This window comes from Mustela erminea, chromosome 8, assembly GCF_009829155.1.
Source record: "Mustela erminea isolate mMusErm1 chromosome 8, mMusErm1.Pri, whole genome shotgun sequence".
NCBI classification, from domain to species: Eukaryota; Metazoa; Chordata; class Mammalia; order Carnivora; family Mustelidae; genus Mustela; species Mustela erminea.
Genome location: NC_045621.1, coordinates 1,980,278 through 1,998,746, shown reverse-complemented (window position 1 = coordinate 1,998,746; position 18,469 = coordinate 1,980,278). Strand labels below are relative to the sequence as shown.

General features: G+C 42.3%; 1 protein-coding gene across 1 annotated transcript in view; it reads left to right on the top strand.

Annotated features, from left to right (window-relative positions):
• The first annotated feature begins 3,126 nt into the window (after positions 1–3,126).
• COL5A2 (collagen type V alpha 2 chain) overlaps positions 3,127–18,469 on the top strand; it is a 134,928-nt gene continuing 119,585 nt past the window's right edge. The window contains exon 1 of the mRNA XM_032354139.1: positions 3,127–3,560. Within this exon, the coding sequence (XP_032210030.1) occupies positions 3,467–3,560 (94 nt within the window). The 5' untranslated portion in view covers positions 3,127–3,466. The remainder of the gene's footprint in view (positions 3,561–18,469) is intronic.

The window sequence follows — 18,469 nt, the reverse complement described above, 5'->3', positions numbered from 1 at the left end:
CTGCTTGAGTAGAACCTGGCAAGTACCAGGCATGCAACAAAGACTTGTTGAGTAAGGGAATGGATTAGACCAGGGACATGGTGACTTCAGGCCAGTCGGAGCCTGAGCAGAGCTCCGAGGTGTGAACTTCCTATGTGCCTGGGGAAAAAAGTCCATGTTTCCAATGGCTGAAGCCAAAAGAGGAAAGCAGAAAGAGATGGAAATCAAGAAACAGGCATGTTCCTTTTCCCTCTCCCTTCCTCTCCTCCGCCACCTCCTCCCCTTTCTCTTCTTTTAAAATATCATGTAACTGTATCATCTAAGTACTTGGGAGTTAATAGTTTTTTAGGAAAGGAAAAGTAATTGAGTGAAGAAATGCATAACAGAATCAACAAGACTTGGCCATCGGTTGGATGTAGGTTGAGGGGGGAGAAAGGGTGTCTTCCCATGTTCCTAATCTTTGGGACTAGAGTAATGGTGACAGTGTTAATGCATATAAAGAACAGTGAGAGATAATGGTTTCATTTTGGATTCCTTGAGTTTCGTGGACTTGTCCAGAGAAAGATGTTCAAAACAGACACTTAGAAACACAAGTCTGCAGATCTGCAACTGAGGAGGAAAGCCTTGACTGGAAACCATGAGCATGTGAATGGAAGTAACATCCAGGGCTCTAATAGTTAATACAGTCCAAGAGAATGGGCAAGGACGGGAGAATGCCAATGAGACAATGCTGGAAAACATAATAACTCTCTGAAAAAATTAGGAAAGAAAGTTTGGGCAGAAAAGGGGGGTATAAGAGAAGTTTGTGGGGCCAGGAAGTCTTGGGAGGATGGAGTTTCCGTAACAAGGGAGTAGTCAGAGCTTCAAATACTACAGGGAGAAAAGACGGAAGGTCTTTGGGTTTCTCAATGTCTCTTGCAGTGCTGGTGATGATGTTCTAATGAAGACGGTCAAGTGTACCTAGGAGTTAAGAAGTAGAAGGAAAAAAGGAAACTATAGAAGATGAGTAGTTCGGGGGAATCTTGGGGCTTTCTTTTTTTTCTTTTTTTGAGGATAGAGAGGAGGACACAGAGTAATGTCCCGAAGGGCACATGAAGGATGGGACGGAGAGTACAGAGGGAAGGACCGACCCTGAAGGTGCTGAGGCATCTTTTCTTTGGAGACTGGAAATACTGGTGTTCGGCCGGTCTAAGAGCTAGGAGGTGAGAATACTCACTTTGGAGTCAGCATTTCTGAAACAGAATCTAAGTGTAAGTCTACCACTTGGTAGCTGAGCAAACTTGAACCGGTAAGCTCCTTTGAATCTTTACATATGATTCAAGGAAAATTATAAATAACTTTCAGGGCTGCTGTGAAAGTGGATTTGGTACAGACTTACCCAGGAGGCAGACATTTTTCTGATATGTGCACTTGGGAGGAGCTTATTGAAATTGTGATGGGCTTCTGAGCTCCCCACTTAAGCACTAAGGCCTTGAATTAGTTCGGGGACTGAGGAGTGGTTGGGTCCCCTCTGCCAAACGCAACCACATCTATGAAACCAACACACCTGGTCAACACCTGTGTATGCGCTCCTCTTTTCCGAGTTATAACATAGGACCCTAAAGCTGATCATAGAGGAAAAGCCCAAGTCAGAAAGCTCATGAAGATGAGCTAATTTATCACAGCTGTCCTGAAAATATTTGCTGTGTCCCTATCACACCATATGCTTTTGGTTTGACAGGAAGAAGAGGCTGAAACTTGAGTGAACCATGAGAGATTGAACTGTGTTCTTAATCTTTCTTATAAAAGTGAAAAATTTAACTGAGAAGGACGGGCTTACAGCTGCTTGGAAAGTTGGTCCCCCTCTGGAATACATCTCCAGAGATTCTAGCTCCATGCTAAAAATTCAAAGGTTCTTGGATTTCCTCTATAAAAAGTGATAGGGTATTACTTACCTAATTGCCCTCTATCATATCTCCTTTCTCTGAATTTCTATTGGCGTTAATACATCCACACATGTTTATACGCTCCAGCTTATGTTTCTTTGTTTCACGTGAATTTATTTTTTTAGCATGTACATGGGTACCTTAAAGGCAACGGGCATGGCTTCCACTTCTTTTCGGTCATTGTCTCCCTCAGTGCTTAGTGCCGTGCAAGGTGCCTGACCGCTGGTGAGTAACTGGAGACCGCTGACGCCCCTGTGTTGTATAGCGTAGCCATTCCAGGTGGAGTCAAGATAGCAAATGTATTGCATTATGTAGAACATTCTGAGGTCATTAAGTTCTTGGCGAGGCATGAGCAGTGGCCCAAAGTTTATGAATATTGCTGGTAAATAGCTTGTGTCACTGGGACTGTCACAGTCCCTGAAAAACTAATGTGGGAATAATAACACCACCATTTCCTCTTATGTAGCTCTTTGTAATTTGGAACTTAGTTAATAGCATATTCCTCGTTTTAGTGTCACTAAACCCTGCACACAGGTCAGGGCAAAGCCCTTTCCTCAAATGAGCAAATTGGAGTGCCTAGAGATAAAGGGGTTCATGTTTATGAAGTTGGTAAGTGGCAGAGCCATTGTTGGAAGTGAGGCTTCGAGTGCGGTAGACCTCCCAGCCCTTCACAGGGACATCACAGACCAGTTTTCAACACAATAAAACTTTCTGGGACAAGAGGGACCTGCAGATGTGTTCCCATAAACGAGAGATGTGGAGAAACCCAGAGATAGTCTTAAAGTATGACACATCCCAAATTTATTTGTCTGAAACAGTCCCTTCGCCTGGACTTGACTTGGGCACAATTTGAATCGTCCCCTTCCAGAATCTGGGAAAAGAAACAAAACCTGGCAAGGAGACGAGACTATGTCCTCTTCAGTCAAAAGAAAGGGTTAAAATTCGATCCTTTGCAAGTGTAAGGTGGCCAAGAGACCTGGGTGATCTCGACACCAAAATCCAGGCTACAGGGCTGTATTTCCCCCCTAATGTCTTTTTTAGCTTATAGGGAAAAAGTGAAGGGGCGTGTGCCTAGGGGAAGGATTAGGGAGGGGGGAATAGGAGTAGTTTCTTCTAACAGTCTGTCTTAAAAAAAAAAAAAGAAGAAGAAGAAGAAGAAAAGAAAAAAAGAACTAAAAGTTTGTTTCTGTGATTAAGCGCCCATTTCTGTTTAAAACATAAACGGAGCAGGGACAGTTGGAGGCTCAGAGAAGCAGAGAGGCGCGCTCTGATTTGGCTGTTTACCATCAATCAGACCGTTGCTTGGCAGACACTGGATAGTTATGAGCCTGAACAAGCTGAAAAGGGGCAGGAAAAGAAGTGGAGGCAGCATTCTTCCTATTTAAAGCTGCATCGCTTGAAAAAAGTTTTCTCAGACTGTGCTGGAGCTGGTGCTGGGAAGGGGGTTTGCAGAGGCTGCCCCGGCCCAGCAGAGAGAGCCCAGGCCGGCTTCATGGTGCTCCAAGAACCTTAGAGTCCCTTCTCGCTCCCAGCAGGACCCGCATGTCCCACATTGCGACGAGATGGCACACTGGCTGCGAGCAAGCCCTCTCCTCCTGCTGACCGTTTTACTGGGGCGGTTCGTCTCCGCCAGAGCCCAGGACGAAGGCGAGGACGGTGAGTTCGCCCTTTGCGCTGCTTGCGCTGTGTCCTGCGGGTTCGGGATGGGGATGCTCAGCCCCGGGGAGGGAGAGGGCGCGGGGGCACTTGCAGTGGGGAGTGGGCCGGGGCGCGCAGAGGAGCACCTGGGAGCGGCCGAGGACGTCAGATTGTCTGCAGACCCCGCCGGGCGGAGGACACCACGGGGTCCTGCTGCCCACGTCCCTGGGCTGAGTCCTTTTCGGCTGCAAGGGGAGGGGGAGACGTTTGAAAGGAAAGCGGAGCACTTGAAACGGAGCCCTGAAGGCAGGGTCACCGGAGGGGCTCTGCCCTCGGGCTGGGGCAGGGGACCTCAGGCCGCAGGATTCTTTGTGTGCGAGGACCTCTGCGGCCACTGGGTGACGGACTCCGCTTTGTCTCCGGCCGGGCTCTCCTCATTCACAGGCTTTCCTTCTGTCCCTTCCCATGTGGGATCTCAAAACCGCTTCTGCTGACGCAGAGCAGGTCTCCTTTACCTCCCGTGACAGAGGCTGAAAGAAGCCGGATTCCTGAGACTGTGTCCCCTCCCGGCTGCACCATCGGGACAGGGGGGTCCCTGCCGGATGGCGGAGGCAGCAGCCCTGCCGCCGTTCGGATGAAGTATCTCTCATGCAGCACTTGCAGGGACTTTATCCTTTAGATGCAGGTTTCCTGTCTTTTTCTCTATTTTAGGACGAACCTTGCCTGTTACCGACTTTTTCCCTATGCAGTTTGCTCATGTGAGGGCTGGGTTTGTGGTCTGCTTACGCAAAATGCCTGGTGGCTATAAAATATAAGAAAATCCTGAATTTGGTTCCACTGATTATTAAGTCCTTGTTCTCCAGACATGTTCTTTTTCATAATAGGCCATTATAGATTTTCATGATTATTTAACATCAAATTCAAGCTTTTACAACTTAGCACATGTAAACCTTTTGGTTACCGTCTTTCACATATACTTTCCTGCTTATAGATATGCAGATGTATGTATATATTTTTTAATACCTACTTCTGTGGTTTTTTGCTCTGAAGATGATCATAAAATTAGTCTAGAGGCCACGAGTTCTAAGAATCATTTTCAGAGTGAAAATAAGAATGTGAGATGAAGACCCAACAATCTGTCCAGAGTCCCATAGAGGGGGCACTTCCAAAAACTTGAAACTTTTTATGTTACTTTTTATATTTTCAAAAACGAGGCAATTTACAAAAAGTAAAACTCTTCAGTTTCTTTGTATTGGTGTGAAAAACATGCGTTGGTTGGAAGGGTGGGGAAAATACTTGGGATGTAGACGTCAGGAAAGGGGAGAGAAAAAACACAAAAATTACAGTAGAAGCAGCCAATCTAATTACTAAGGGGACTGTTCACTCCCCTCCCCCACCAAAACAATCAACAACTTTAAACTTAACACAGCGCTCCTTGTTAATATTTTAAAACAACTTTTACAAAGTGTGACAATAATTGAGCATGGGAATAAACGGAAGGTCTGTCTCGTAGGGTGTATGGAATCGGCCACTTGTTAACAGACTTCCCCAAATAGCTGTAATAATGACTCTGTAGGTGCTTCTGAAAAATAACGAGAGCTTATTTTTCTTATTATTAATTTACACAAAAGTTAGACGTCTGTTATTTGGTGCAAAACTGCCTCATCTCCATACCAACCTCTGTTCCCCCAGTGTAACCAAGAGCACAGCAACTGGAGTCCCAAATATCAGATTTTATAGAAATAGTATAATTCCTCACATTCACATCACAAAAAATAAATCCCTCTGCCTTATTACTCTACCTAGGAGAGTATATGTGATAAAAATTCAATAGCGAAAGAAAGTAGTATGGCCCTAATTAAAGGTGATCTAGAAAAGAATTCCAGGATCCAGTATTCTGAGTTCCGTGACTTGGACTGACTCAGGCGCATATTTTGGTTTCAGTTACATTGAATGGATACTTGGCAGTACTCTGTTTCCCCTGTTCAGGCTTGACACAAGCTTAATAAACATGTCAGAGCTTTGAAACTCCATGTGATTTTAAATTCGGGGAAGAGTAAGTTCAGGTAAATGCTTTAAAGAACTAACTAAGGTACACATGCAAAGCAAGTATATTTTTCAAATTTTAGCTATAACTAAGTCATATAATGTGCTATTGACTTTGCATACAAATATGTCCCCTTTGAAATGGAAAGACATGTTATCACATGTAAGTGGATATTTACACACTTTGATATTTTTCTTTTTAATACTTCAAGGTGTATCTCTAATCTGTTTGACTGTGGTTATTTACCGGAAATGTAGTAAGCATAAGCCTAGTGCCTGCCTGATAGAAATACTTATGAACAATGAGGTAAAAGTAAGCAAATCAAGTCTTAGGCCTTTTAGGTCCAAACATTGCTACTTATTAGTAAATTTTAGGGACTGAAAAAAATAAAATAAAATAAATTCCTAAGAACTGAAAGGAAGTTGGGCTAACATTAATTGAAACTGTTAAGCAACCAGAGTCAGAGTTAGAATGACAAAATCAGATTTTGATGAGTTTTTGGGTATGTGTGTTTGTGATGGTGGTGGTAGAGAGCTTTAAAAAGGTTTCCCATTTGTTTTTTGCAGGAGAAGATACTAGTGCATTTATAATAATTGTTACATTCCTAAACAAACTTCTAATACCTACTGAGTTATACACATTCTTGCTATTAGAAATGGACAGACTTAATCTTAGAAAATCATCTTTGGTATGAACCCTTGATTTCAGCAACAGAGAAGAAACAGAGAGGAGAAAAGGTGCCGAAATGTCCCATTTTATTTCCGGAGGCCAGGCAGGTGCCGTAAACAAGTGGAGGGAGTAGGTGGTTGTGCATCGGTAGGGGATGGTGGGCCGGTGGAGAGCTGAAGGTGCCTGCCCCCTTTAAGACGTTCAAAACTAACGTTTTCAGAAAGCACTGCCTAAGCCAAATGCAATATGTCTGAGTGCCAAGTTTGGCTCATGGACCATAAATCTGGAACCCTCTTGTTGCAACCCTACACTGATATCCTGGACCCAAGCCAACTTCTGATTACTAAGAGATGAGGGGCTGACAGTCCTTTTTATATCAAGGTCTCTTGCATTTTATTATGCTGCATCTGCCATTTATCTCATCATTAAAATACAAATTTGAAGACACAAATGCTTATTGCTCAGCCTTACTTGGATCAGACCACTTTAAAGGAAGGAGAGAATATGAATACATAGCTCAAGATACTTGACCGCGCATAAATTGTTTTAAACTCAATACTGATAAAGTAGATACTTTGGATTGTGTAGGACAGGCAAGCTTTTACGGTGGATGTTTTTATCGTGGTTCAGCTGCATCTAACAGAAAGCAATAGTTTAATTTCTTTTTTTCCATCTTTAAAAGAAGCTTTTAGTGAAGGAGTGAAAGCCTGGTATATTAGCTTTACAAAGTCATCAAAGACTCAATCTCTTTCTAGTTCTTTACTTTCATATCCCTAGGGTATAATCCTTGAGTGATGGTCCTAGGTGGCTGCTGGAGTTCCAGCCATTACATTTACTTTCCAGGCATCTGAATAGAGAATGAGAGGCAAAGGCGGTGATTCTCTCTCTTTTCATGGAGACAATTAGGCCTTCATTCCATTTCAACTTATAGTGGCTGGAATTTAGTCATCTAGGGACACAAAACTACAAGGGGGCAGCTAGGAAATGTAGTGTTTTAGCTAGGTAGCACTAGCTGTGGACGCTACTGAATAGAGTTATGTTATGAAGGATATTAAAGACAGAATAGCTGCTAGGAAGCAACTCCAGTCCCAACCCCAGTGAGTGTCAGTCACTTTCTGTGGAACAAGTCTTCTAATTTCAAGGGGCAGGATATAGTTGTGTGATCAGATCTACCCTGGTTATTGTTCACTTCTGAGTAGTGTGTGAGACTAAGATCATTGGAAGGCACTGAAATGAGTCTGCAATTCTTCGCTTCCTGATTCTGTCCAGATAAATTGAGAAGTATCTGTAACTTCTACCCAAACTAAACTGAGGCTTTACTTTGAAGAGTGTATCTCTCTCTCTACGTGTAGACTGTAGATCGAGAGATAAAGACAGTATTTTATCTTTAAGAGAGAGAAGAGAGGAAAGAACATGGTGGGAAGGCAGAGGGAGAGAGGGTGCAGGGTCTTTCAAGCAGACTCAGCCCTGAGCCTCAGAGCCTGATATGCGGCTCAGTATCAGGACCCCGAGATCACCACCTGAGCCGAAACCAAGAATCAGCCACAGTCAACAGACTGTGCCACCCAGGTGCCTCGAGACAGATAATTTTTTTATAAATACAAATACATATTTTTATAAATACAAATAAATACAAATATTTGTCTTTGTATAAAGAAATATATGCTTTGGCCATGACTCTTTGGGTTAGTGGTAAACAATCCACAGGTCCACATTGAGCTGGCTGTGTGGTCATCTGAGGAGCTTGTTACCAGTATGGATTCTGGGCTCTTTTCCTTTCCAGATACCCCGACTTAGCAGGTTTGGATGGGATTTGGGAAGCTTTCTAGGGGATTCTGATTCATGTTGGTCAACCACTGTGTGACATCTCTGCCCAACACTCTTGATCTTGATGTGGACCAGTCAGGTTCTTGTTCCAAGACTACACAGCTGTGACTTGGTGGTAACTTGATACTCCAGTGATTCCCTTCAGTTACAGGTCTGCCTAATTAAAGTTCATAGATAAACCACTGCAGATTCACTGTCATTTCTGGAAAAATAACTCCATGCCCAAACCCCACTGATAGTAGCTTATGTAAATTGTTCTACTATACAGTGGATGCATGTTATTAAAATATATTTTAATAGGTGAATGTGGAGTTTTCATTTTCTCTCTTTTTACTTCATATTCTTCATACTTTTAGCACTATCACCGCAGACCTACAATTCATGGGGTTGATCATTCCAGAAATGCCCATAATGCTGGAAATGAGGTAAAAACAGAAAGAGAAAGCTTTGTTCTGAGGAGCTGGGACTTACAAGATTGGAATCATGTTAAACTATGATCACAGGAAGAAAACTATTTAATTAATGTACTCCTACTTGAAGGACAATCCATATACATCATCACTTGGCCTTTTATTACATTTATAAAATGTTTAAAAGTCAGTCATTTTTTGACCTACCATTTTTTGCTCTGAGGTCACATTGAAAAATTTAGATTTACATATGAGATATGTAGTAATGGTAGGGGAAAAGTCTAAAATTATTAGTTATTAAGTGATTCATTATATAAATTTGGCCAAGTTGTATAAGTTTATATAAAATAATGGAGTTGGGAAGATACTCACAATTCAGCTTTTCTCTTGATTACTTTCCATGTAAATTTCATCTAAATTCCCTGTAAGACTGTGGAGTCATGATAGTCAGTATTTTTAAAAGTATCTACTTTTGGCATTTGCTGCAGCGAGAAGACTATCCTATGGAAAATTTTGCCTTAAAGTTGTAGCCACATTGCAACCTTAGTGTTTTTATGATAGTTTATTGAAATGTTCAAAACCAAGCCCTTCAGAAGAAATCAAGGTGTTTTCATCTTATACTGTGACTATATTCTCTAAGGAACGTGTGTAAGAGAAATCCCACTAGTGGTAATTAGTGGGATTCTGATAGCATAAGATCTTCTTATCCATGTGCCTTCTACAGAGAAGGTAGCAACATCAACAATATTAATGAATTCAAGTGTCCCTGTAGCTCTGTGATGTAATGTTCAAACTCAAAAATGTTTACATGCTTTTTTTTTTTTTAATTTCTCCTGGGAAAGAGAAAAGACATCTCACAGTTCTTTCTCTCTCTTTCTTTCATCTTTTTTTCTCTTTTCTGGTGTCTGCTCAATCAGAATTACAAATTCAGTTGCAAGAGACAACAAATATATTCTCAGTAGAAATGTTGCTTGCATCATAAGCATCACAGCCTTAAAGTCTGTGTACTTGAGTAAAGCAGCCCAGTCTGGCAGTCATTGGGAAAACACCTGGTTCTGGTCCATCTCTGGTGTTTAGGAGTTCTGCAACCTGCAAAGTGTGTTTTAACCTCACCAGACTTTTGGGTCCTCATCTGAAGTTGGGAAAATGTACACACCTCTGTCAGTCTGCGGGGACTCTTGGAACTTACCCCTGAAGGTAATTTTAAAACACTTAACTGAGACACAGAAAGTGATACTACAATCTGATTTCAGTCATCACAGATACAAACCTTAGTGGCATATTTTTGACTTTTACCTAATCTTTGAATTTGTTTTGAAGAAGCTTCTGGATTTGTTTCCCTTCTGTAGTTTTGTCTGTTTCCCACTTCCCAGGGGAACTTGCTATACCAGTCGTCCTCTCTTGGCTCTAAGGACAGCCACTTCCTTTCTCTGGGGTCTTTCCCCTTATCTGGTAAGCAAGCTCGGCTCCTCCCAGGCCGTGTCTGGCTCGCGCCCTGTCTTAATTCTTCGTGCAGCTGCTCTAGGAGAAGTACACTTCTCTGCCTCTGTCTCCAAGCCCCCTCTCATGCCCGTGCGCTCCGATTTTGTCTCCTCTACTCCAGTTAAGCTGGTCTAGTAAGCTGAGGACTAAAACGTGTGATGTTCCGATGGGCCCCTTTAATCTGTTTCATCAGGCTTTCTCCATTATTTGATACAAGTGACCACTCTGGCTTTCTTGAAAAACTGTTCTCTGAAACTTCTCCCTTGAGCTACCTGACCTTTTCCTGTCAGCTTCGTGGGCAACTTCTCCCTTTTTCCTTTGCCCCTCCCCCCTTTTTTCCCTCACAGGATCTGGTTCACTGGTCTTCCCTGTTTATTCTCTTCCCGGATCATCTGGGAATCACTCTCTCTCAGGATTTCACTTAACAGCGAACGGCTGAGAATTCACAGATCTCTCTCTGCGGTCCTGACCTTCCCCACCTTCCGCGGACGGGCCATAACCTCTTCAAGTTCAGCGCATCTAAAACTCGACTCATGAGCGTACCTTCAAGACAAGAGCATGTTTCCTATGTATTCCTTATATCAGGGAATGACAACATCATCGTGCCTGGTCACTAAATCAAAATTCCCATCAGTCACTTAATGTTACCGTTTTATCTGCTCAATATTTCCCAAATATACCCCTTTCCCCTCTCTTCTACAAATGCCTCGGTTCAGGTACAATCAAATCCCTGGAAAATTGCAAAAGCATTTGAATTCCTAGCCAGGCCTCCTATGTGGCCGCTTCCCACTCACGTGTGTGTAGAGCTCCTCTGTTGCTGCTGTGACATCAAACTGAACTCTGATCATGTCATTGCCAGCTCCGTCACCTGCTGGCTTCTGGAATCTGAGGGAAAGAATCATGTGCAGGCTCCTGAGCATGGCAATGAGACCTTCTACGATGGGGCTCAGTTCCAGAATCTTAGTCCTATCGTAGCTGTCACTCCCTGCCTGAAAACAAGAATTCGCTTGTAGTTCCCAGCTCCCACTGCACACGCACATGCCCTGAACCTTTTTCCTACTTGCCTGTTTTCCAGGTCCCATGCCATGTTATTAATTCACTTTATGTATTAGGCACATAATAGTTATTCCCTGAATGTGTACCAATTAGACATTATTTTAAAAACTCTAAAAATATTTCCTAGCATTTATTCAACTATTAGTGAACTTATATCAAACTCAGTTTTTACAAATTTGTATAATCTTGCACAATTTTTTATTTCTTTATGTCTTAGTTTCTTCATCTGTAAAATTGGGATAACCATATCGACCTCACATAATTATTATGAAGATGACTGTATATATAAACCGCCTATGTAGTGTGGGTCCTGACAAACAGCAGGAGCTCGTTAACTGATCGTTGATACTATTTCTCCATTACTGTTTAATTACACAGCAATGAAAATAACGCATATTAGGTGATTATGAGGATGAAACTTAGATATCATAGAAAAATAAAAGAAACAACTTTTGCTCCCAAAGAGATGAAAATCTAGTGTAAAACTTAAAATGCAATTTAAATTTACTTAAAATGTAAAACTTAAATTTTACCTACCATTATAGTATGGTCATTCTGATAATACATCAAAATATGCGACTCATTTCTAGCTGGGCTATATTCTAAATCCATTTAAAAATGTTACTCTTCAAATAGTAGAGCTTTATTGTGTGGCTCCTTGTGTAGGTTTATTATAGGGGAAAACCAAAGAAACCAAAACATCTTTCCATCGGAGACTGTCTCATGGCCCTGCGGTTTGAAGCGTCCCCCCCCCCCCCCCCCCCGTGTCACACTTGCACTTCATTCTCTGCCGTGGCTTCCCCTGTGTGAGCCAGGCACGGCTCCTTCCAGGTTGCGGGGCTACCTCATGCCTGTCTACGAGTTTCGGAGTTTATTTTCTGAAACTATGATCGTCATAAGAGTCTCTATTCAAGTTTAGAAGCGTGTTTTCCACACCGCATGGCTCTGGGTTGCATCAGGAATGAGAGGAATCGCTTCTGGACACAGGGATTGCCGAGGCAGCTCCCAGGACCGTGGGGTCCTGCCATGGGGGTGACCACTGTCTCCCGGACCTCGCAGCAAGCCTCTCCGTTTTCCAAAGTCTGCTGGTTTCTTCACTTCTTTTACTCCCAGGAGAATTTTGTGAGGTTTACTCCAGAAGGGAGAAGCTGGTGTAAGAAGTAGGCACGTTGTTCACACTTACTCGTGCTTTCTTTTCTTTCTTTCTTCTCAGTTTTTTAAACTTGAACAAATGATGGGTTTGACTTAGAGGGAGGTATGCATATGGAAACTTGCCAGGTAATTTGTAGCTATGAATTCTTTTAATTGAATCTGCATTATTCAGTATGGTGGTTCTGTGGCCATCGTTTTAGATTCTTTCATCATGAAATTCTAAAAATGTGGGTGGGTTCCATAGCAAATAAATTCATTTATAGAGATTTAATATTTTCATTTATCTTAAATAGCAGTCATGCTTACTTTTGCTCCTGAGGTAGTGGAACCTGTCAGATTCCTGTTTCTAGTTTGAAGTTATTTTTAAGCCATTTCTCTCTCATTCATTGCAGAGCTTTATATTGAAGAAATGATTAAGTTACAGTTTTTTTATATGATAATTGTCTTTCTCTGATTGACTTATTTCACTCAGCATGATACCCTCTGGTTCCATCCATGTCGTTGCAAATGGCAAGATTTCATTTCTTTTGATGGCTGCATAGTATTCCATTGTGTATATATACCACATCTTCTTTATCCATTCATCTGTGGATGGACATCTAGGTTCTTTCCATAGTTTGGCTATTGTGGACATTGCTGCTATAAACATTCGGGTGCACGTGCCCCTTCGGTCACTACATTTGTATCTTTAGGGTAAATACTCAGGAGCGTGAGTGCTGGGCCACAGGGTAGCTCTCATATAAGGAATTGAGAGGCAGGGCAGAGATTCGGGGGTAGGGAGGGAAAAAATGAAACAAGATGGGACCGGGAAGGGAGACAAACTGCAACAGACTCTTAAACTCAGAAAACTGAGGGTTGCTGGGGGTGGGGGTGGTATGGGGTGGTTGGGTTATGGACTCTGGGGAGGGTGTGTGCTATGGTGAGTGCTGGGAAGTGTGTAAGACTGATGACTCCCAGACCTGTACCCTGAAACAAAAAATACATTATATGTTCATAAAAACTGTTACAGTTTAATTCAGAACATCATCTTTCTCATGTTAGTGCTAATTTTTGAGCTAGAATTTCTGGTAGGATGGACTGGTGGACACTGAGATTAACTTGTTACCACAGAAGATGAACTGTACAAAATAGTTCCTCATTTTCTGGCCTTTGGCTATAAACACAAAACCTCTGAAGTTTTATAAGGAAAGTTGATACTTTATTTTGAGAAGGCAGAAAGATACTGGTCATTCTGAGGCAAATGAGTGATTCTGATATAAGAATTTTCTTTTACATGAATTTGTAGTTAAAAAACAAAACAAAACAAAACAAAGCAAAACAAAGAAACTTGGGCCTTGAAGGAGGAACCACTGAACATTTCCTCAGGGATCATGTGTCCAAGCCTGAAGGAGCTACAAATGTTATGTCTTTCTGAGTGTTCATTAAAAAAATCTCATTTCTTTCTCTAACCATTTCCTATTTCCCCTCAAATCTTGACATCTGCCCATTCGATTAGGCATGTGTTTGCGCTTTTATTTTTCTCCCTTAAGCATAGTAAAACTGAACTGAATTTTGCTGAGAAACAACTAGTAAATTCCTGAACAGATGGAGTTCTCATGAGCCTGGGAAGATCTCGGTCTTTTTACAATCTGTTTATTTTACTTAAAAAAAAAAAAGAAAAGAAAAGTGGGATAATTACTTTAGAGAATGAGACAGAAATGAAACAGAATTAGTGCTGTAGAGATTAACCAGTGACTACATTCAAAGTTCCGTTGGCAGTGCTTGTGTTTGCAGACGGGGAGGAGGGCGGAATAAAATTAACTTAGTACATTTATGATAATTAAGTTAGTATTTTGGCGTCTTCAGCATATAAATAAGTATGTTTCATAAACTTGTGGAAGGTCCACTTACCTGAGCTACCTGGTATTCCTTCCACATCTGTTCCATGGATGCAATGTTACAAGGTCCTAGAAGAATGAGCAAGTTCAGTTCTAGAAAAACAGGTTTAAAATAGACGACTTTAGTTTAGTTTTGTTCTGTTTTAGGAAAATGTGCTTTCAAGCTCCTTTCTGTCTGAAGGGAAAGCACTGAGAATTCTGCATGAGAATTAGGGTCTCACACTGCAGTTCTGCTTGGATGTTGTCAACTTCCCAAATTTTGCTTCAGATTACAGACATTTCCCTGGAGCCTGGGCTCCCACCAAAACTTGACTGTTTTGTGTCCTCTTCTCTGCTCCTCCATGAGAAATTCACAGCGCGTGCTTTCTAGTTACTATCTAATGTCCAGTATTAATAATATGACTCCCTTACAATGAGAGCCAATTATATGATGAATTGCCTTTTGCAGTCTTTTTTTCCCTGTTCTCTGACCATCAGAACCGGTGGATACTGTGGTCCTGGGCGACAACTCCACTCTCAGATCGAGTCTGTGTTTCGCACTTTAGGCGGATGAAACAGGGCTGTCAAGGGCGTTCTGTACTTGCCCATGGACGGTTCCACAGTCAAGACATTACAATCACTTCAGATCCATTCTAATGAAACTAGAAGTTGCCTAAGTATAATCAAACTGGAAATTTGTCCACCACATTCCTACTGTTTCTGAAGAGGACTTTTGAGTTTCTTCAGGGTAGAACCCCGTGGTAGTGCATCACACGGAAGGCGTCAGTGTGTGGAAAGATGGGCTCTCTGTGGGTGCACAAGGGTGCGAGTTAGCATCTCTGTAATACACTAAAATGGACGTCACCAAGCTAATGTGAGACTTCATGATTGGACCTATATCATATCTTGTGAGATTTATTTAGAGAATTTCAAAGAGGTTGGGGATGTTTGTGACATCCATTAATTTTTCTTCTTTAATTTCTCTATTATTTTACCTTATATTCCTAAAACATCACCATTTTAGAATAAAGAAATAGACACTAACATGATATTATATTTCTTTTTTCTTTTTTTTTTTTTGCGCCAACAGCCTATATACTGTAGGTTGGGCCTGTAGATAGAAGGAAAAGCTCATTGTTTCAGTGAGATTTTTTTTCTCTTTTTGATTATAGGAAATTCCCTTGGTTCCCAACTATTACCATTTTTTGATACGTAGAGCCTTTAACAGTTAGCAATTTCTACATTTCAAACTTCTCCTTTTCCACTTACTTTCCATGGGCAGTCAGTGCATGGTCCTTGGAGTCTCACGTGTGGGTCCTGATCGGCCATTTGAGACGTGTGACCTTGAGCAGGTTGTTTTTTTCATCTGCATATTGAGAAATTGAGTTAAAATTCCTCTCACTTTAAAGGCACTGAAGAAAAGCAGGTGTTCCTAATACTTAGGTTGATTCCCTGATGAGACCATTGCAGGCTGTTTTCTGCTGCCGTAATTGAAATGATTTCCTCCAGTGCCCACCCAGTTACTCGGGGTGATGGGAGAGAGACTGCGGGAGCAACGACCTGTAGGTCGTTGGGGGCAGAATGGGAGGTTAGGGGGAGAAGCATAGCGGGGAGGTCTGAAATGGCAATAAATACATGTTATTTATTTAATGTTTTTCCCTTGAGCCACGCCTGGGCCCACCTCTCGATTACTCACAAAGCAGGTTAGGAAAAGCAAACCCCCCAAGCCCCTGAGAGTTATACTTTGGTATTAGGGTGCAACCCACCAACTTGGCAGTACATGTGCTCACTTAATTTTACCCTTTTTTCTAATCTAATGACTTTGGGAACTGTTTGCCCGTTTGGTTCAGGAAGGGAATTGTTCAAGAACAGTGAAAGTCTACTTCACATAGGAAACCTCTGTTTATCTTCCTCGTATTTTACTGACGTCAAGGCAGACTTATTTGACCCCTGAGCAGTGTCTTCATGAGGGATGGCGTTCGCCTCCGCCTGGGCGCTCAGTGGGGAGGACGGTGCGGTGTGTGTGAGCTCGCTGGGCGTCTACTAACTCCACGTGGCAGGAGCGCCGCGGGAGCACTGCCCGGAGTCAGATGACTGGAATAAAGTCTCCCTCTTTCCTTATAAGTTCCTTATAAGAAGACTTAGTGGCCTCATTTATGAAATAGGGATCATATGTTTTATTGTCTCGCAGGTACAAAATAAAGAATTCACACTGTGTGTGGAAGCCCTGCTGGCTGTGAAGGCCAGTAGAGGGATAGCAGGGTGTCAGCGTACCTCTGCTGCACTGACAGTTAGCCGAATGCACACCAAGGGTTTTCTTCTGAGCAAACACTCACGTTAGCAGTCTAAGGAGTATCAGACTCTCCATCGACAGGAAAGAAAGGAAGTTTGGGTGTTTTGAATTGGGGAACGTAGAGTACCTTCTTACAGAATTATCTAGGAACCTCCCAGAGCCCCCACATAGGAGTTAAACAGGAAGGAATGAGAACAGAGGCTTTGACTGGAGGATAAGCAGAACAAATAGGAAAAGAAAACATGATTTTTGTGATGTAACTGGACTGTAGTCTCTCCACATGCAAAACCGTAGCTTCCTGGCAGAGGCTGAATCCACGATTAACGTGACTTCTCCCATCAGGAAGCCTGTCTCAAAATCAAAGAGAAGCTCTGAGGGCCTGTTTGTAGTACGGTATCCCTTTCCGCTGGGTCAGAAGGGGACTTGGAGCTGAAAGTTTAAGCTGGTGACAAATGTCCACACAATCCGAGCCCCGTGTTTGGACAAAGGTTCCATCGCTCTCAGGCCTGTCTGCTCTCCGGGGTGTTTTAAGACGTTTTTCTTGTACAGGAGAAACATGCAGTTACGGAGATGAGGGCTTCCACCAAATAGACTGTTTTCTTTCCTCCATGAATAAATTGTTGAAATAATTTTAAAGAAGAGCTTCTAGATTAAAACTGGACCAGGACACGCGAAATCCGCATTCTAATGGCAGATCTGTCAGGAACTAAGTGGGTGATTCCTTGGAAGGAACTTAAAGTCTCTGGCCCTCAGTTTCTTCACTTCGTAAACCTTGTGATCCATTACGCAGAGCAGTTCTTCCTGCTCTGAAAGTCGGGGACCGCGGACGGCTCTGGGCACCTGCACCCGCACCGGCAGACTTGTGTGCGCGCCTGCGAGGAATCTCACAGACGCTTTTGGCAGATTGAGGTGTCGTGCACAGTCTCTGTAGATAATGTGTTTCTGTACTTTCAAATTAGGATTTGATGATTTTATCCATGTTTGTCCAGTTTTTACCCATGGTTCTTTTCAGGGATACAACTTCCGATTTATGACTTCGGAAAATGATCTGCTTTTCGGTGAATGGCTTTATAGCAAACTTTCTAGGGAAGTCTCTAAAATCAGACAAAGTTTCTAGGTAAAGGTTCCTTCCTTTTGCGGGGCACAGAGGGAGAGGGAGGGAGAGGATCTTAAGCAGGCTTCTCACTCAGCACGGAGCCCAACGCGGGCCTCTGTCTCACACCCCTGAGGTCATGACCTGAGCCGAAATCAAGTTGGACGCTTAACTGACTGAGCCAGGCAAAGTTTCTAAATTTCTATAAATTTATGAAAAAAATTTATAGTACTATGACCTCAAATTGTGTAGGTTTCAGGTAATTTTGAGCTTTCCAACAACAGAGAAGACACGTACATGTATCATGTGTTGTATTACACCATCACAGCCATAAGACGCCAGGTTCTCCAGGTATGTGTTGGTGGGACGGGTGGTCAGATAAGCAGCATCCTAGGCTCTCACCCTTAGAGCTGATGGATATTTCTTGGTAGCAGAGACACTTTGTTCTTCCTAATGACTGAACACAGTAAACTGCTATTCTGCCCAGAGTTTAAAGAAAGGGAAAAGGAGAAGGAGAATTAAAAGGTTCTGGGCGTTCATGTGGAGAGTAGAGCACAGGATGGTCATACTAATTCTATTTGTTGGGAGACGTGTGTGTGTTTACTCTGAATATCTAGAAGGTTTGATTTATTCCACTGGTGTTTCTTAAACACAGAACTTTTGAGAACATACTGCCTGCTCTCCTGATACTTCAGGGAAAATGAGACTCTGTGTCTGCTTCTTTTCCAGATTTCCTCCTTTCGGTAATACTGACTGGGTCTTCTACACATTTATGTACCCAAATCCTACTAGAATTTACTCCCAGACATTTTGGGAATAGAGAAGAGCATTTTTAAAATATTACTATTTGTCTAATTCAGGTGCATGAAAATTTTAAATTAAAAAGAAATATATTATTCACACGTGCTTACCTCCATGTTCAAATCAGAGATTCCAGTGGGAGAAAACTGTCAAATTCTAGACAAATGCGCTCTTCAAAACGTGAGAGCTACTTGGTAATCTTACAGCACTTAGCAATAATTTACTTTGTGAGGGGATGGAA